Consider the following 17,933-nt stretch of genomic DNA (forward strand, 5'->3'; position numbering starts at 1 on the left):
CAATACAATCACTTGCTTTGGCAGAGGTAGGGGCCTGGTCCTTCATTAGGATATGGACTCTCAATACTCAAGAACAAAAGATTGGCAGATGCTGAGAGCTCACAAAGGAAACCTGAGATTATGAAAAATAAATAAATCCCTTCTGCTTATTAGACATTTCAAACATAATCCCTGCAAGATGAACTATCAAACTAGGCCTTCAAAATCCCTTAAGCAAGGAACTCAGACTCGAGAGACAAGCCAGGTGAGTGAAAACAAAAGACCAGAGATACCACACAGTACAAAATAGTAATTATTTATATTTTCAAAAAGAAAAAATTAACATTTGGAAGTTCTCCCCTGTAGGAAGAGGGCTAAGAAGGAGGAACAGGACTGGCTCCTATGCAGGTGGCAAGTCAGGTACGAACAGCTGAGCAATCTGTGCTGGGACTTTTTTCACACAGCATTAATAATAAAATTTCCTTTTTTCTTCTCTTCTTTTTGTTGTTTTTGTTTTGTGTGTTTTCAGATTTCTTGTGTTTTTTTTTTGTTTTTGTTTTTGTTTTTTAGAAAAAAGGGAGGGGGGAGGGAAGAGAAATAAAATCAGAGAAAAATGCCAAAAAACATTTTCCACAATATCTAAAAACAGAGAACCATAGTTCTTGTCAAGACAGCATGAATTCTGGATGAATTTTTTTTTCCAGTTTCAACACCAATAAAGATTTTTGCAAAAGCCACTATCATCAGAACACTTATCTTCCAGATCAAATAACCTCTTCCCCTTTTGCCTTCGCTTGTCACTTTCATAAGAGGATAAAAGGATGTATTCTGTTCTTGCAAATAATAAGTGCTAACGAGAGAGCTCTTCTGATATTTGTGTGGTGGTGAGGAGTTTTCACAAACATCCAAGCTTCAGCACAGTTGGAAGGACTAAAATTTGCTTCTCTCAACATAAATACTATTAGAATTCACAAACTGATTTTTGAAAAATTCTGCAAAAACTCTTCTTTCCTTTTCCCTTCTCTTAAAACTAAATGTCCTTTTTTTTTTTTCCTTTCTTCTTTTTCCTTTTTGCTCCAGGCACCTGACAATTTGTTCTGCTCAGTCAGATGCAGGCAGGTTTTTCCGAAGTACCACGACTGGGATGTGCTCAGGGCCAGCACCTAAACTGAATCCCAGAGTCAGACTTGGTCAAGCCAAAGGGAACACGGTGACGCAGCAACAGGGTTTTCATTAGGTTGAGTAGCCCCGAGTCCTGGGCCTTTCCCTCCCCCCGGCTTCCCCAAGTTATTTAGTGCTGTTTCAAAAGTCTGGGGCCATGATGCAGTCTCTTCCCCACAACAGAGTAAAGCTCCACAGATTGCGCTGTCTACCTGGTGGTCAGTGGCAGCAACAGGGGCTGCTGCTTCTGGAAAATCCGGAGTCTTGCAAAAGGCAGGATCTTAAGATTGCTTCAGGCGTTTGCGGGGGGGTCCCAGGAAAGGGCACTGTGCTGAAGCCAGAGAGCGATATGCTTCAGCCACTAAGTGGGGATGTGACACCACCATTGACTTCCATCCAGAGGTCTCCAAGACATCTGAAGCATGACTAAGAGAAATGCAGAGAGAGAGGGATTATCAAAGGAAGTGAGCACAAGACAGATGAACAGCCACCTAAACAGCCTAATTTTCCAAGGTTTGGTGTAAAGGGTATTAATGAAAGACTTCATATACACAAGACTTTGCTTGGTAGACAGTGGCAGACTGGTGACCAGACTGTGGCTATTGTGATTCTGAATACCAAGACTTTGAGCCACTATACTATCAAAAAAAAAAAAAAAAAAAAAAAAAGGAATTTAGCTCTTCTTAATTTTGTCAATGTTCTTTACATTCACTAATGACGTTAATAAGGAGAGAAGCAAGGGTTGCCTCAGACAGACAGCTCTGAGTGTCCACCTGGCTGGTCTGTAACCTCAGGGCAGAACATAGTTTGGAGCCTACCTATTTGTCAAAAAAGAGAATAATAAACCACTTTTCATTCAATGGTTGAATTAATTTATAAAAAAACACCTAGTACATAGTGAATCTAGTACAGAGTGAACACTCAATAGTACTAACATTTATTGGTTTCCTCCCTCCCACTTAGAAATAATCTTATGCTGGTTATGGTGCCACATGCCTGTAATTCCAGCAGCTTGAGAGGCTGAGACAGGAGGATCGCGAGTTTAAAACTAGCCTCAGCCACTGTGAGATCCTAAGCAACTCAGTAAGACTCTGTCTTTAAATAAACTACAAAAAAGGGCTGGGGATGTGGTTCAGTGGTTAAGTGCCCCTGGGTTGAATCCCCAGCATACTCACACAAAAAATCAATCTTACAACTACACCTAGAGGACCTTACTTCCTTTCTTTGGGCATTTTTTAATTTTAAATAATGTTTGTTCACCTACTTGGAATGTCTCTGACCTGTCCCACCCCAGAGCTACTGCTATGAGGGCCTCCCCACCCTACTTTGCTTCCCATCAGGCAAGGGAATAGAATTTTCCCCTCTGAGAAGATGGCTGAAGTCACTACTTCTTGTGGCCCCTTTGAAGTTTTTCAAAAGCACTATGGCCAGGTCACCTGTCACTTAGAATAAAAAAACACATCTAGCTGAATGTTTCTCCAAACAGAATGCTTACGTCTCAGCTACCAATCATCCTTCTCTTTTTCCCATTCCACAATAGATACATTTTACTAATTCATTAAAAAATATGCTTCTATTCTCCCAGAAATCTATGTCTTTTATTAAGTCAGTGAAGGTGAAGTAAAGATGCTATCATCTGTGGGTACACAGCTTTTCAGGACAGCAAGTGATCATTTTCATCAATTCCATTTAGTATTTGGAAGTAAAACACTTAACTTACCAATAGGATTCAATCCATGAAAGCAAACTATTTTTCCACATTATAAAGCTGAAGGAAAAGATGAGAACTCTATATTTACTACCAAAAAGATTAACGAAGCTACTTGCCTATTTTACTCACTAATTCAAAGTCTTTCTCATTTCTTTAGCTATCCCAATTATTCTGAAAGAGGAACTTTGAAGATGCCAACTCACTAGTTGATGAAATCCACTGCCTGAGTTTTCAACTGATCTGCGCTGTGGAGGTCAGCCAGGATGAGAATTTCTGCGGCATTCTCCACGGAGAGGTTACTGCAGAGGGCATCCTCACACATGACCTTCAAACGCTCCAGGGCATACTGTAAAACACAAGCACTACTGTCAGAGCAATAATGGCTCTGGGCTGACTGCTACTGAAGTTGTTTTCTTTAGCAGTACTGCTGTATAACCAGAGACCTGAACAGAATTACATAGAGCATGAAAAGCTACAACAGCAATTATAAAACATAACCATACTCTAAAGGTTAGTTGTTTAAACTTGAAATGAAGACAGCTAAAATAACTTGAGCAGCTGCCATTCAAATTCTAAAGTCTACCTGTTAGGAAAAAATAGGCAATGACAGAATCCTAAAGTTATACTGTATCTGCTGACTATGATTAAAGTCTTTCTTCAACCATTGCCACCTAGCTTACAAAGGGCATTAATGCTGCAAGCCAACAGGAACATTAAGCTTCCTGCAATCCTTTTATTTAGAGCTGACTAGGGTGAAGCACAGTCCCTTCTACTTAAGCATTGTCACTACCTCGCTCGGCAGGATCTCCCAACTGGCCCATCAGGCAGTGAAAAGGAGCCCCATGGTGATTTTCACCAGCATCTCAGCCACTAGTTGATCTTGAATGAGGGTCATCCAAGGGTCCTCCTTTTCAACAGGAAAGGATGAATGTAGTCCCATTTTATTGGGGTTGAGGTTAAGATTCTCAGGGTAAAAGAACAAAGCAGCAGAGACCCTGGATCCACTTTCAGTTCAAAAACTTCTGTCTTCTAAGCAAAGGACATAAATGTTCTGGAAATGGAAGGTCTAGGTTAATGCTGGGGCACATTTGATCTAGCTGATTGGGTTTGATGCAACTCTACTACTTACTCTCTAATATGAGATTATGAACTTACTAAGGAACTTCAGGGAAACGAAAGAGGAAAGAAATAAAAGGCGTCACAAAATAAAATGTCATTAATCGGTTCACAGGAGAATGGTTTTGCTTTGAGGCTATCCAGTCTCCTTACAGGTCCCATCTTGAGGGCCTTAGAACTCAATGACATGATGCCCCTCCAGGCTGAATCCTGGCAATCAAATCAGGACAATTTTTATTGTTATGAATTCTGGGTGAGGAGGCATATCTGCTGGCACTCTGATCTCCTGCAGCAAGAAGAGTTTTATTGGTTTTGGTGCAACTTTAATTTTTTACATTTGAGTAACTGAAAAACAGTTTCCATGGAAAATGGGAATGACAGTAGACAAGCAAGAAATGAGGCTGCTGTTTTTGTTTTAAAAGGCTGGAAAAGGTTGAGTAAGCGTGCTGCAGGGACTACTCCTCTTATCCTTTCTAATACATTCTTTTAAAAGGACTTTCACTGTGAATAGCTCTGATCCCTACTGCATAATTAGACAAAAGTAGCCATTCTTGTCCCTTGGGGGACAAAGTTTTTTTTCTTAATTATGCTTCTGAAAAACCTGCCTAATGGCAGTACTTACCCGGGAGATTGAAATTGTGTCTCCCAGGCCTGGCCAACGTGTTTTGTTTTGTTTTTGGTCTAATTACACATGTCCCCAGGAGACTGAAAAAGCTCAGAAGAAGCTGTTTCAGCCTCTTGGGTAAATTCTAGATGTTTAGATCCTTCCATGAAAGATTTCTTACCTCTGCTTTCCTAAAACTCATAGGGATGTGTAAAGGTAAAAATACTTTCAAGTAGGATCAGAGTGAAGGCCATCTTAATGGGAAATTCTGAATGGAATTTGAAAATACACCCTTCAGTTATTTCTCATTCACACATTTGTGATTCAACTGCCTTTTCTTTTAAAAATATGTTTTCTTGGAAATTTCATCCTTTGCTGGGAAGTTAGGACTGATCTCCCTGCCCTGGGTGTTTAGAGTAAGCGGACAGTAGGGTTTATGGCTGAGGAATAAGAACCAAAACTTGAGGGACACAGAAGTTTAACCTTGGCTCTAAAGGATGTACAACTGTGAGCCTCTGTATTTCTGTCTAAAAAGTGGGCCTTGTGGGCTAGGGTTGTGGCTCAGCGGTAGAGTGCTTGCCTTGCATGCATGAGGCACTGGGTTTGATCCCCAGTACCTGAAAAAAAAAACAAAACCTAAAAAGTGGGCCTTGCAATACTACTCATCCTTAACAGGATATTGAATGAGGTGAAAAAATACTTGATGTATATAAGCACAAGTGACTACTTTACTGAAAACCACAGAACAGCTGAGGTAGATCCATACAAACTTTATGAAAAGCAGATATTGGACTGTGTCTTCTACCTTTCCAGAACTGGCAGTGAATATAATTTTGCTGTCTCCATTGAAAGCAAGTTTTCCCTGGTCAGAACTGAGGTATACTTATTACATACTTGAAGAGTTTATAATTTTCACATTGCTAATTGTACTAATAAAATCTTCAGAGGTGATAAGGATACAGTTATTATTCCAATCTCTTATCAGGAGCATTGACTGGATCCACATGCCTCACCCTCTATAAACATTTCAAAAAAGCTGATCAATAAAGAGAAAACCTCCACTGAAAACCCAGGCATCTTCCTTTGTCCTCAGGTGTAAAGGAACATTATCTCCTTGAATGAATCTTGGGAAAGCTCTTGGACCCTTCAGCTGAAGCCCACTTCCTCCTCAGACAGGTGTTGTAGACTCACAGCAGGAAGAGGGGCACTCCAGACAGAACACCTTCTTTCTCTGTTGGGGTCAGAAGCCCTTTTAGCTCAGTCACATCAACCACTTCTACCCTCTACACAAGAGAAACTTCCACAGGGCAAATATTGATCCTTCTGCTTTGCCCTATAGGTGGCATTTCCACAGTATCCAGGGCCTGGATGGGCCGGCCGGCCACTGAACTCCATCTGATGTACACACCCAGTGAAAATCAGCTTCTCGGTATGTTTTAGGGACCACTAATCCTCGGAGGTGACCCTTGAGACAGGGCTAACTAAACTGGAGAAATGCTGTCTATCATACTCTTTTTCAGAAAATTTGTAGTGTACTCTAACACGTCACAGGTTCTGAGAAATCCTACAGCAAAATGGAAACTATCTGATTTAGATAAGGTTCAGTTATCTCTTTTGTCCTAAAAAGCTATTAACTGTCTTATAATTTTGAAGGTATACTTCAATATACCTTCAATATAATAGCTAATTAACTAAGCTGAAAATGCTCAACAGTGAAAGACTACTTTCTCATTGACAAAGTTTAAATAACAATGAATTGTAAAACATCTTGTAAATTATAAAGCACAGTTCAAATGTTAGTATGAAACATTACTCTCAATGTGGTTGAAATTGAGGTAGGGAAAAGAAGAGAGGTAAATCTTGTACTTATCCTTCTTTTCTGTAGGCTGAGGTGACCCTACAGTTCACCATTCAAGGCAGTACACTTTTGAGAACAAAAAGGATACTATTAATTGCCTTGAAGAAACATATATAAACCAGATTGTCCTGGCCAAGTTAGGATAGACGTCTATTTTACCCACAAGCAACACAGAAGCCTATTTACAGAACTCAACAGGTCACAATAATTCCTGAGTCCTATGGTCATTTTTCTATTCTTATCTCACCTTGTCAGCAGCTGCCAGCAGATCATCAGCCATTTTGTCGAGATTTGGAGCCTTCCCCGTGTAAATGAAGCACATCATCTCCTTAAAAACTTCAGGCTCCACATCATTGATTTCAACCCGATTCTATGTCAGAAAAATAGAAAATGAGAAACACTCCAACAGAAAAAAATTCCTAGACTATTTTCATGATTTTAAACTTTACTGAGGAGAGACTCTTGTATCATTTTAAACCTAGCATGAACAGAAAATGTCTCCCTGTCCTACAGACTGTAATAGTTTTTTCTCCCATCCTGTGTACCACCTTTGCTTTCTCAAATACAGTAGTAAAACAACTGTATCTTTGACTTTCCACCTTGATTTTCTTGAGTACTATGAGTAGAAACACACCTCACCCAAAACTGTTTACATGATCTGCCTGGGGATTAAATGAGTCCACTTTACCTGGAATACTAACAGACCACCTCACTCTGCTCTCAGAAGGTGTCTGTTCAGGGAGTTGTGTTCCATTTTAATAAAATAGCAAGAAAAAATGTATATAGGAAAATAAATCACCTGGATAACGTACTTTTCCATCCTGTTAACATACCTTTTTGCTCTCCTCCATTTCATGTTCAAACATGGCACTAAAAACTGGAGAACGTGCTACAAAGTGAAAGGGGAACAAATGTAAGTTATCCCATGGAAATTTCTTGGTTCTCCCCAGTTATGACAAGAGATCATTTTCCTTCTGGTTCCATTACTATAGAAAAGGGACTCAGCCTCAAATTACACCAGAATTATAAAATACCTTTCTTCATAATTATAAAATTTCTTTCTTAATATTCGAAACATCCATATTTTAAGGAAATCATTCCACAGTTACTTTTGTTGGATGACAATGCTATGTCCTTTGTACAGATCTGGAGGGTACAAATGGAAGGTCCTTCATGGTCCAACAGGCAGTCCCACACCTAGGTTTTGGACTAGAACAATGACATTGTACTAGAACAATGACACTGTACTTTTCTCTACCTCTAGGGACCACACAGCAAGAAAGTCAAGAGCTGGGCTCAGCAGCATGCACCAACCAGATGAAGTACATGTTCATATATGTCTTCTTCCAAGCTATGCATTCTTAACAGAGATATCCCCCACTCAAAATAAGTTAAAAAAAAAAAAAAGCTTTATATAGCACAGTGGTTCATGGCCCTTCAAAAGCTCACTCTACCTGATAAAATGACCTTTTTTTTCGTATTTAATTTCTCTCATTAGGGAGAATTTAAATTTAGTTTTTCTCCTTAGGAGTAGGGTTAATGAAAAAGGTTGAAAAACAATTCTCTACCCCATGCACATTCTAGTTTAATGAATAGCATAAAAAATAAATTTAATTTCAATGATAAAATGGCTAAGAACTCAAAATTTTCATGTTTCCAAATCAACTGGGGGTATGGGTCAAAGTTGAGACTACCAATCACTACTTAAGAGTGAAAGAACAGATGGCACATGTAGGAGGCCTTTGAGCTAGCAGGGAACGGGAACTTTTGGTCTACAGTTTTTGTCAGGAAGAACTAATTTTAGCTTTCACCATTTTCTTTCTTTCTTTTTTTTCCTTTGGCCTCAAAACATTTCTGATCATTTTCTTATTTATTTATTTTTGCATTACAATTCTTAATACATCATTATACCATAATTTATCATATCTCTGATTATATATAAGGTATGTTGACACCAAATTCACATCTTCGTACATGTATCTTGTATAATGATGAGGTCTCCTTTCACCATCCATGCAATTCCCCTTCTCCCTTCCTTTCCTTCCCACCTCTATTCACTTCCCTATCTAGAAGTAATCTTCCTCCTTGCTCTCCCAACTAACCCCATTTTGAGTCACCCCCCATATCAGAGAAGACATTCGGCATTTGTTTTTTTGGGATTGGCTAACTTCACTTAGCATAATCTTCTCTAATGCCATCAATTTTCCTGCAAATGCCATGATCTTATTCTTTTTTATTGCTAAGTAATATTCCATCGTGTATAAATGCCACATTTTTTAATCCATTCATCCACTGAAGGACATCTAGGTCGGTCCCACAGTTTAGCTATTGTGAATCGTGCTGCTATAAACATTGATGTGGCTGTGTACCTGTAATACGCTGGTTTTAGGTCCTTTGGGTATAGTCCGAGAAGAGGAATAGCTGGGTCAAATGGTGGTTCCATTCCCAGTTTTCCAAGGAATCTCCATACTGCTTTCCAAATTGGCTGTACCAATTTGCAGTCCTATCAGCAGTGTATGAGTGTACCCTTTTCCCCACATCCTCGCCAGCACTTGTTGTTGTTGTCTGTCTTCATAATGGCTGCCACTCTTACTGGAGTGAGATGATATCTTGGAGTAGTTTTAATTTGCATTTCTCTGATTGCTAGAGATGATGAGCATTTTTTCGTATATTTGTTGATTGACTGTATATCCTCCTCTGAGAAGTGTCTGTTCAGATCCTTGGCCCATTTATTGATTGGATTATCATTTTTTTTGGGGGGGGGTGCTTATCTTGTTGAGCTCTTTATATACCCTAGAGATTAGAGCTCTATCTGATGTGTGAGGGGTAAAAATTTTTTCCCAGGATGTATAGCCTTCACCATTTTCTAGGGAAATCACTTAATGCTCTGAACCTCAATCTTTTAATCTATACCAAAAATAGCAATTCTCACTATTCTTATATCAGAAGACTTATAGACTACAGGTACTAATAAACATTATAGTTGAAGATTAAAGAACTAATTATTTTAAAAAACAAAGAGGGGTCCATAGCAGTAGCTATATCTTAGAGTAGGCAGACAGCAGCTCAAGTGATGGGAATACATAAAATCATCCAAGGAGAGTCAAGTAAAAACTGAACTGAAGCACACCCTTAAACCTCACCAATATTTGTTGGAATGGTTGAAAAAGAGGGAGGCCACACATTAGAAGCAGCTAGAAAACCAGAAGAAGAAAACCAAAGAAAGGAATCATGTAATATATGAACTGAAGAGTCTCTCAAATTTAGGAACAAGCAGGTCATACATATAACTTTGGAAAACTGCTTTCATAGCCTGGAGGTGAACTGAGGATAAACAGGAAGAATGAAGTAGAGAAAGAATGTGCTAACTCAAGAAATTCAGCTTTGGGGTGGGGGGAGAGAATGAGAATGAATATATATGAATAACTGCTAGACTAAGGTTTCTGGGAAGGCAAAATAGGATCTGAACAGAGAAGAAGTAGAAAGAAACAGTCTGCTCTCCACCTGAAGAGGAACTCCTCTGCCCCTGAGAATGTAGGCAAGAGGCAAGAGTCAAGGGTGTTCCTGTAAAAGGGTTTCGATATTCTCTTGGAAGAAGTAGGCAAGGACATCTTACATGAGCTAGAGGCTAAAGCAGAGTGGCTAAAATATCTATTGTTGAAAGAAGTAAAGGGAACGAATTCTGTATCTATAGAAAGACATTTTGGCAGTGTTGAGGGCCTTGTTAAGCATGCAGATATGTTACTAACCTAAGAGTTAACAACATCCTTTAATGTAGGTAGATATCGAGTAGAAACAGGGAATGGGAAGATGTTAGACTAGGTAGATTATGCTTTGCCAGGTTTGTACTTTAGAACGAGGAAGCTGAGTATCCTAAGAAGCATTTTGCCTTAAGATTCATGATCTTATGGTCTGAAGAGAAATGTGTGTGGCTGTCTCCTACTCTTCCTTGTGTGGTGAAATCAGTCCTCTCTGGTCAGTTCCTCTTTTGGGTCAGTGTTTCTTGTCTTATAGGAAAAAGACCTATTAGATGCAGACTTGACCCTCCGTGTCAGGGACAATCACGTCACTCTCATATGTTTATATCAAAGTGAGGACTAGGCCCTCTAGGATTGGGACTCAGCCAGATGGTATTTATCCTGAGTACAGAATCCTATCTTTTATATCTGAACCCTATCTAGGAGCTGATACCAGCTCCTAACAAGTATCCTAACACTACTCTTGGTGCAAATGCATTCAAAACCTTTGCACATCATTTTTTCCTCCTTGAAAATGGTGGCCTAAGTCCACTACAGAGAGGAAAAACAGAAATGCCATTTTTTTTATAGATATCAGTCTTCTGGTTATGAGAACTAATGTCATAATATAAAAGTGTATTTATCTGCAGGTCTTTTTGTAGCTCAGTTTAAAAAGTTGAAGTTGTTCAAAAGGAGATTACGCAGTCACTGTTTATTTCACCAAAACTATAAAACAACCCATAAATAAATACCTACCTGCTAAGATAGCTTTGTGAGCCTGGAACTCTTGGCCAGCAACACACAGGCAGCAGTCTGTGAACCGGGAATTCTCCCACAGCCCTCCTAACTCATCTGCCAACCGGCATTCAGGAACCTTCACCATATTCATGGTATTCTGGCCAGAAATGTTTACGGAATCTTGTACCACACTCACCTGTGAAATACAAGAAAACACAATCCAAGGTTTTTGTTACCAGGTATTTTCTTTCCAGCAGTAGAGACAGGTTTTGACCTCATTGCCATAGAACATTCAGTCATAGTCTCTTGAAACCACCTGCACAAAGCAAGGCTTTATCCTCTGGATCACGTAATTTTCTATTTATCACAATCATACTTATTTTAAACCATCTCAGGGCAATGGCAAGAGAGCCCCACAAATCTCCTTCTCCAATTTCTAATATGCTCCACCTCCCCTGCACTCAAACCTGGGCAAAGCCTCCAGGGAGAAAAACTGACAGAAATAAATGTTAAACTTCAAGTATTTATTTAATCCTGTCATAGACAAAACATTAAATACAAGGAATTCATATAGAAACTCCCACTTAAAACACTACAGAGAAAAAACCTAGTAACTTTTTTAAAAAAGTATTTTTTTAGTTGTTGATGGACCTTTATTTTATTTATTTATAAATCGAACCCAGTGCCTCACACATGCTAGGCAAGAGCTCAATCACTAAGCTACAACCCCAGCCCAAGAATCTAGTAACTTAAATCTAAAGGTACTTCATTTGTTTTAGTTAGGTCTGGAACATGAAAATAAAGTACAGCTTCTTTTCTGGGGCTGCTGGGAATTGAACCCAGGGGTGCTTTTACCGTTGAGCTACAATCCCAGTCTTTTTTATTTTATTTTATTGAGACAAGGTCTAAGTTATTGAGGGTCTTGCTAAGTGCTGGCCTTGAACTTGTGATCCTCCTACCTCAGCCTCCTTAGTTTCTGGAATTATAGGCATGTACCATTACACCCAGCTGAAGTGCAGTTTCTAAAGGGCCTAGTGATTAACTGGTACTTCCTCAAAAATGATAGTTTAATCAACATTGTTGACCCACTACCAGTAAGGACAGGTCTTAGAAGATCTTTCTGGTAGGAATAAATGGGTGCATATCCGATATTTTAACATCTCTATATTCAGTCATTTGAGACAATGACATACAGGATGGCTGGCCATAGCTATACATGCACTTATAGCTTTGGAATAGAATGACAACTCAACTCCACTTTCACAGAGGGCTCCAACTTCCCACCATGACTTCAGTGGCAGCAGTTTTAACCAGCTGAATTAACTATTCAGGCCTAGGTAGAAACCAAGCCAACTTCTAGTTCAATCAGTGAAATTCAGATTAATCTGTGGGGGTACCAAGTTAAGGAGCTAATAAATCACATAACATTATAAAATAAATGTCAGTTACCAAAGAAAAGAAAAGATGCTGCACGGCAGTCATCCACCTAACAATGATTGTCATGCTCTGTCTCCTATATCACATTAGGGTAAAAAAGTTAAATCTAAACAGAACTTGCAAACCTTGAGAATTAGCTCCCAACTACTGCTATTTCTAATGGTCAGATGAGAAAGACAGCTGAGGAACATCCTTAACGACCCAGATTTTTTTTAACCTTCAAGATGCAAGTCATCCCTTAGTCATAGTCATAAACCTGGAGGCAAAGTTATTGCCCCATCCAAATGACCTTAGTCCCTTCTATATCAAGTGAGATATTAAAGTGCATTGATGATATACTGATGAGCATAGATGCCTTCCCAGAGTGAGATATTTACTATCAAGTCGAGAAAGTTATCCATTTGTTTAAAACTATCCATTGGTCTTGAGCAATGAAATGGTCAAATTAATCAGTTATGAATGTGTTTAGCATTAGTATTACATTTATCAGAGGTAGATTATAACATTATTTTAACAGTCTGGGATCCAGCACAAATCACCCCACAGAGATTCTCTCTTGTCCTATGTAAGATTTCTTAGTTCAGCTATTTTCTCATATTATTAACACCAAAAGTAGAAGTTGCCTGTTCCCAGTCATGGATCTAAAATACTGATTTAAGGGGCTGGGGATGTGGCTCAAGCGGTAGGGCGCTTGCCTGGCATGCCTGCGGCCCGGGTTCGATTCTCAGCACCACATACAAACAAAGATGTTGTGTCTGCCGATAACTAAAAAATAAATATTAAAAATTCTCTCTCTCTCTCTCTCTCCCCCTCTCTCACTCTCTCTTTAATTAAAAAAGTTTAAAAAAAAATAAAAAAAAATAAAATACTGATTTAAAACAAAACCAAAAAAAAAAAAGGAAAAGGAAAGACAAATTAAATCCAACTTCCTCAGAGGGAAAGGCAGGAATCTCTGGGGATGGCCAATGAAGGGAATGGAGAATGCTTTTGGCACTGTGTTCCTAGCTTGAATTAAACCAGGCTGACAGGAGCCCAAAGTCATTAACACTTGATGGCAATTTAGTAGACTGGGTAAAATGAATTGGCAAAAGCTAAGCTGAATTTCTCATCAACTATGGTTGGATGTTCTTGATTAGATATATGTTTGGTAATGAGTGGGGCCCAAAGACTGTGACACCTCTCACTGGAACAATTCCTTTCTCTGGACACAGAAGGAAAAAAAAAAAAAAAAAAAAAGCCAGCAGGAAGGAGAATGTACCTATACTGTCTGGGCTAGGCTTGTTCTGTAGATATATAGATGCTTGGAGTCTCCAGAGCTCTGAATGTCTGGCACCTCTTACCGACATTAAATACGCTTAATTAAAAATAAATTTTAAATGGCACTCACAAATGAGTCGTCAGAGCCCAAACTTTTAACTTAGAAAGGAATTGTTTTTTTCTGCAAACATGATGATGCTAAAATGAGACCATTTTGAGAAAAACTAAAGATTTATTTTAATGCCTATAAAGTTGACTATAGAGACTCATTCAGAATTGCAGCTGTGAAGATGACGTGACTGTGACATTTATGTCGTCTTATAAATGAATGCATGAAAATGTCTCAGGAAGACTGTATGATCCCCTAAATTTCAAGTTGTAAAAGGGTCTCACTTTTAAAGTCAGTTCCTTTTCTTAAAAAAGAAAATTTCATAAAAGACAAAAGATGTGCCAATTCTTATACACTTCATCTATACATAAAGTCAAAGTAAAACCCATGGAAATAGGTTTTTTAAATTCTATACAATTAAAAGAATTGGAAAAATAAACAGATCCTGCATACAAAATATTCATATAGAAGCAATATTTCTCACAGCAAAAGACTAGCAACAACATAAATGCGATCAATAAGAGGATGAATAAATATAGTTTGACATTATTTTTATAAAGATCAAAAATAAGCCAAACCTAACAGTATATTATTCATGAATACAAATAATAAACAAGGGAATGATTATCATAAAATTCAAAATAGCTGTTTCTCATTCTGAGTAGGGAGATCAATCTCAGGGAGAGGTTGGGTGGTAGGGTTTATTACATCATCATGTATTATAAACTATAATGATTTTACATATTAAATCAACATTTCTGTAGGTCAAGAACAATCATGGAATGGATGGGATTTTTAAAAATTAAAAAAAAAAAATATTGCGATAGGCTTTTGCAATGTTGCCCAATCTTGCTTAGAATTTGAGATCCTCCTGCCTCAGACTGGAGTAGCTGGGATTGTAGGTGTGTGCCACCAAGCTCAGCTGCTAGATGGGATGTTTTGAAAGAGTTAACCAGTATCTGGATATTTGGTACTTCATATTTCAAATGGTGTTTCCTTTTCATTTTTAATTACAACATCACAAAGAGGCACTAGAATTTTCTGTTTGTCAAAGGCATGTACAATTAAGGGGGAATATGTTGCATCTTTATTGCAAACAGCCATTTGTTTTCAACATAAATAGCTAGACAGAGAACTGAAAAATTTCATGAAGATTTTCTGTGGCCAAATTATTAAAGAGAAAATTAAAAGTGTAATTTAAGCATGTTTTTCATGTCTTTCATTACCAAAAGTAAATACTCTCTGTCAAGAAAACTTGGGAGCGCCCATGCTTCCAGAGGTAAATGAAGTTCAGCTCCACTCAGCGTAGTGCAGCCGACTAGAGATGGGAACTGCAGAGCTGACGAGGCCCTGACATTAATTTGTTGCACAATGTTAGGAAAAATTACCTGACCTCTTGAGACACTGCTTCTCCCCCTATAAATGAAATGAAGAAAACAGAATTTGACTCAGCTCAAAGGACTGCAATAAGGGGACAATTCAAATAATACTTTTAAATAAGTTAATTAAGAAAAATCAACTTGGAAGAATTGCCGTATTCCCTAATAGTCAGACAAAGCATCACTGAAAACTGGAAGTGAACCTAATGTGGCACATTACAAACAAGACCACTCATTTGGCATTTTCTAATTATAATCTAATTTAATTTAAACATTCAGTAACAATAAATACTAAAATAATGGCCAAGTACACAAAAGTGTGATCCTCAGTCTTTCACCTTAGGATGCCTTCTTTGGGCCTCTGGGAGCAGCAAAAAGTCCTTGAAACAACTGCACTTACTTCATCAGGACAGCACAGGAGGGCCAGGGGCCAAGGGAGGAATGGCTCATAGTGGGCACTTATATTCTAAATTTCCATGCAGCTATCACCTTCATAAAAGTCTCTAGATAGTAAGAAAATACTAATTAGGCCTAAAGTAAATGACAGGTCAAAGGGATAAAACTTGCACCAAAAATGATTGAGCTATGAAAAATGCTAAGAACTTAGATGAGTTGCAGACATTTTTAAAACCCACACATCCAATATACACGCCCACGCAACCGTCTTGCAATGCTGAATGCTACTAAGTCCACAGAGAGCCTTGGAACAGAAACGAGTCTCACTAGGCACAAGCCCAAGTATGAGAAGCAACACTCAGCACCTGTGGCCAACAGAGAAGTGTGAGAGGAACAGATGGCACACCTGGTTCGATGGTAAGAAACCGATGGCATCAGCAGAACCCAGCAGACGCTTCCCTGTTCAACATCTCCTCGTTTCCAAAGTGTCATCTCACTTCCCTTCTAAGTCAGTAAGGCAAATCTAAACTTAACCACAGGATTTCTCCTAAGAGAATTTCATATGGAGATGTGAAGAGAGTGAGTGCTGGAACACAGCCTCAGACTTAACCATAGGATGAGAGATTGCCAAGTGAGGGCAGGCCAACGGGTTTTCAAATCAAGAATGTCAATACAGGGGTTGGAGCAGCTGGAATGGACTGGGGAAAGTGGAGGAAGTAATGTGAGAAAAGGCTGGATCCACTGTGGACTTGGAAATGCTGCAATAAAGGTGATGGCTCTGCCTTAAATGACAGATGCAATATGTAGAGATTTTCTTCAGAGAATGGTTTGAAGATTGGCTTTTGGTTCCAACAAAATTAGACTTCTTCACTATTTTAAAGTTTTCCTGAAATACAAGACTCTAAGATAGGTAAAGATTAAAACTGATGCTCTGTATATATAACATCTAACCTCACACCTAATTGTTCTCATTTCTTCACTCAGACAAACTGAGTAGGATCTGTGACCAATAGGACCTTATATGGAATTCAAATTTCAAGTTTAGTCATAAAACAACTGCCACATTTTACATATTTATATAGATGCTATCACTCTAATATTTCTTTTACTTAGTAATTAAAATGGAGACGAAGCAGCTATTATGCAAACTCTATTTTACGTATTCAGTGTAGTATTTTAATAAACCATGCCTGCAAAGTTTTTTAATCATTAGCAACCATTCTGTTGAAATACAGAAGCCTGCTATTGCTGGCCAGGCTTCTCTGGCAAAAGGGCAAGATTCCTAAGGGATAACTTTTCCTGACACATGGGTGGTGATATGCCTTTGGAACTGTCATTAACTCACGGTATGAGCCCCTTATTCGACAGATGGATTTGGCAGTTGGGAGTTTGCCTGCACCCTCCCCCACTGAAGGTACAGTGGTTGTTCTTATCAAGTGGTGCTGCTCAGGAAGTGCTTCCCAGACCATATGATACACAGGAATGTTAATGTCCTAGTTGAACTGGAGTTCAATATGAGTTTGTGAGCATTTCTGAATATATGGAAAACAACTTGAAATGACTAATTAGAATAAACAATACTCATTAAAGAAACCAGCTTCTCTTGGTTTGGGAATTTTACTTCACAGGTTCCTCTATAAATCTGAAAAGGTTCTTAAGTTCTTGGTGAGAAAAAGTTACCTGACTATAGGTAGCTCTCTCTGAGTAAGCAAGCTTTACCCTGGGAAAAGTGGCTTCCATTTTTCTATTTCACAGTGACTCCAGCAAGACAAACCATAGGCATACAACCCAATGGGAGTCACTAATTCAAACAGCAGAAAGGGAAAGTAATGCACTGTCAAATGTACAGGGACTTCCCACTCAAGGAGGAGCTAGGAAGTTAAAGGAACAGACACATACTTTTAATTGCTGGTCACCCCACTCAGCTTGAAATGATAGCCCTTCCAAATGCTATCTTAAAAACCCATAGTGAAAAAGCCAGAATCAAAAAAACCCAAGCAACTTAATGTTGATGTATACTAAGACAGCACACCATGTTTGTTGTTGTTTTTTTTTTTTTTTTTTTTTTTTTTTAAAGAGAGAGTGAAAGCAGGAGAGGGAGAGAGAGAGAGAAAGAGAGAGAATTTTAACATTTATTTTTTAGTTATCGGCGGACACAACATCTTTGTTTGTACGTGGTGCTGAGAATCGAACCCAGGCCGCACGCATGCCAGGCGAGCGCGCTACCACTTGAGCCACATCCCCAGCCCACCATGTTTGTTCTTATGAACAGTAACAAGGGTAAAGCTGAGATGCCAACAACCTTGAAATCATGAGGCAGTTCAGTCCAGTCACATAAATAACATTTGTACAGTACTACTCCACTTGGGAATTTTTCTCATTCCACATTCTTGATACAATACAAGTCACAAATGCCCAAGAAGTCTGGGAATGGACAGTCTCAAGCAGGGT

General features: G+C 38.8%; 1 protein-coding gene across 1 annotated transcript in view; it reads right to left on the reverse strand.

Annotated features, from left to right (window-relative positions):
• Window positions 1–274: 274 nt before the first annotated feature.
• Spop (speckle type BTB/POZ protein) overlaps window positions 275–17,933 on the reverse strand; it is a 75,073-nt gene continuing 57,414 nt past the window's right edge. Inside the window, exons 6-10 of the mRNA XM_076870280.2 lie at window positions 10,923–11,100; window positions 7,263–7,318; window positions 6,677–6,799; window positions 3,055–3,197; window positions 275–1,566 (exon numbers count right to left, since the gene is read on the reverse strand). Of these exons, the coding sequence (XP_076726395.1) occupies window positions 1,422–1,566; window positions 3,055–3,197; window positions 6,677–6,799; window positions 7,263–7,318; window positions 10,923–11,100 (645 nt within the window). The 3' untranslated portion in view covers window positions 275–1,421. The remainder of the gene's footprint in view (window positions 1,567–3,054; window positions 3,198–6,676; window positions 6,800–7,262; window positions 7,319–10,922; window positions 11,101–17,933) is intronic.

The sequence above is a fragment of the Callospermophilus lateralis genome, chromosome 11 (genome assembly GCF_048772815.1).
Source record: "Callospermophilus lateralis isolate mCalLat2 chromosome 11, mCalLat2.hap1, whole genome shotgun sequence".
NCBI lineage: Eukaryota > Metazoa > Chordata > Mammalia > Rodentia > Sciuridae > Callospermophilus > Callospermophilus lateralis.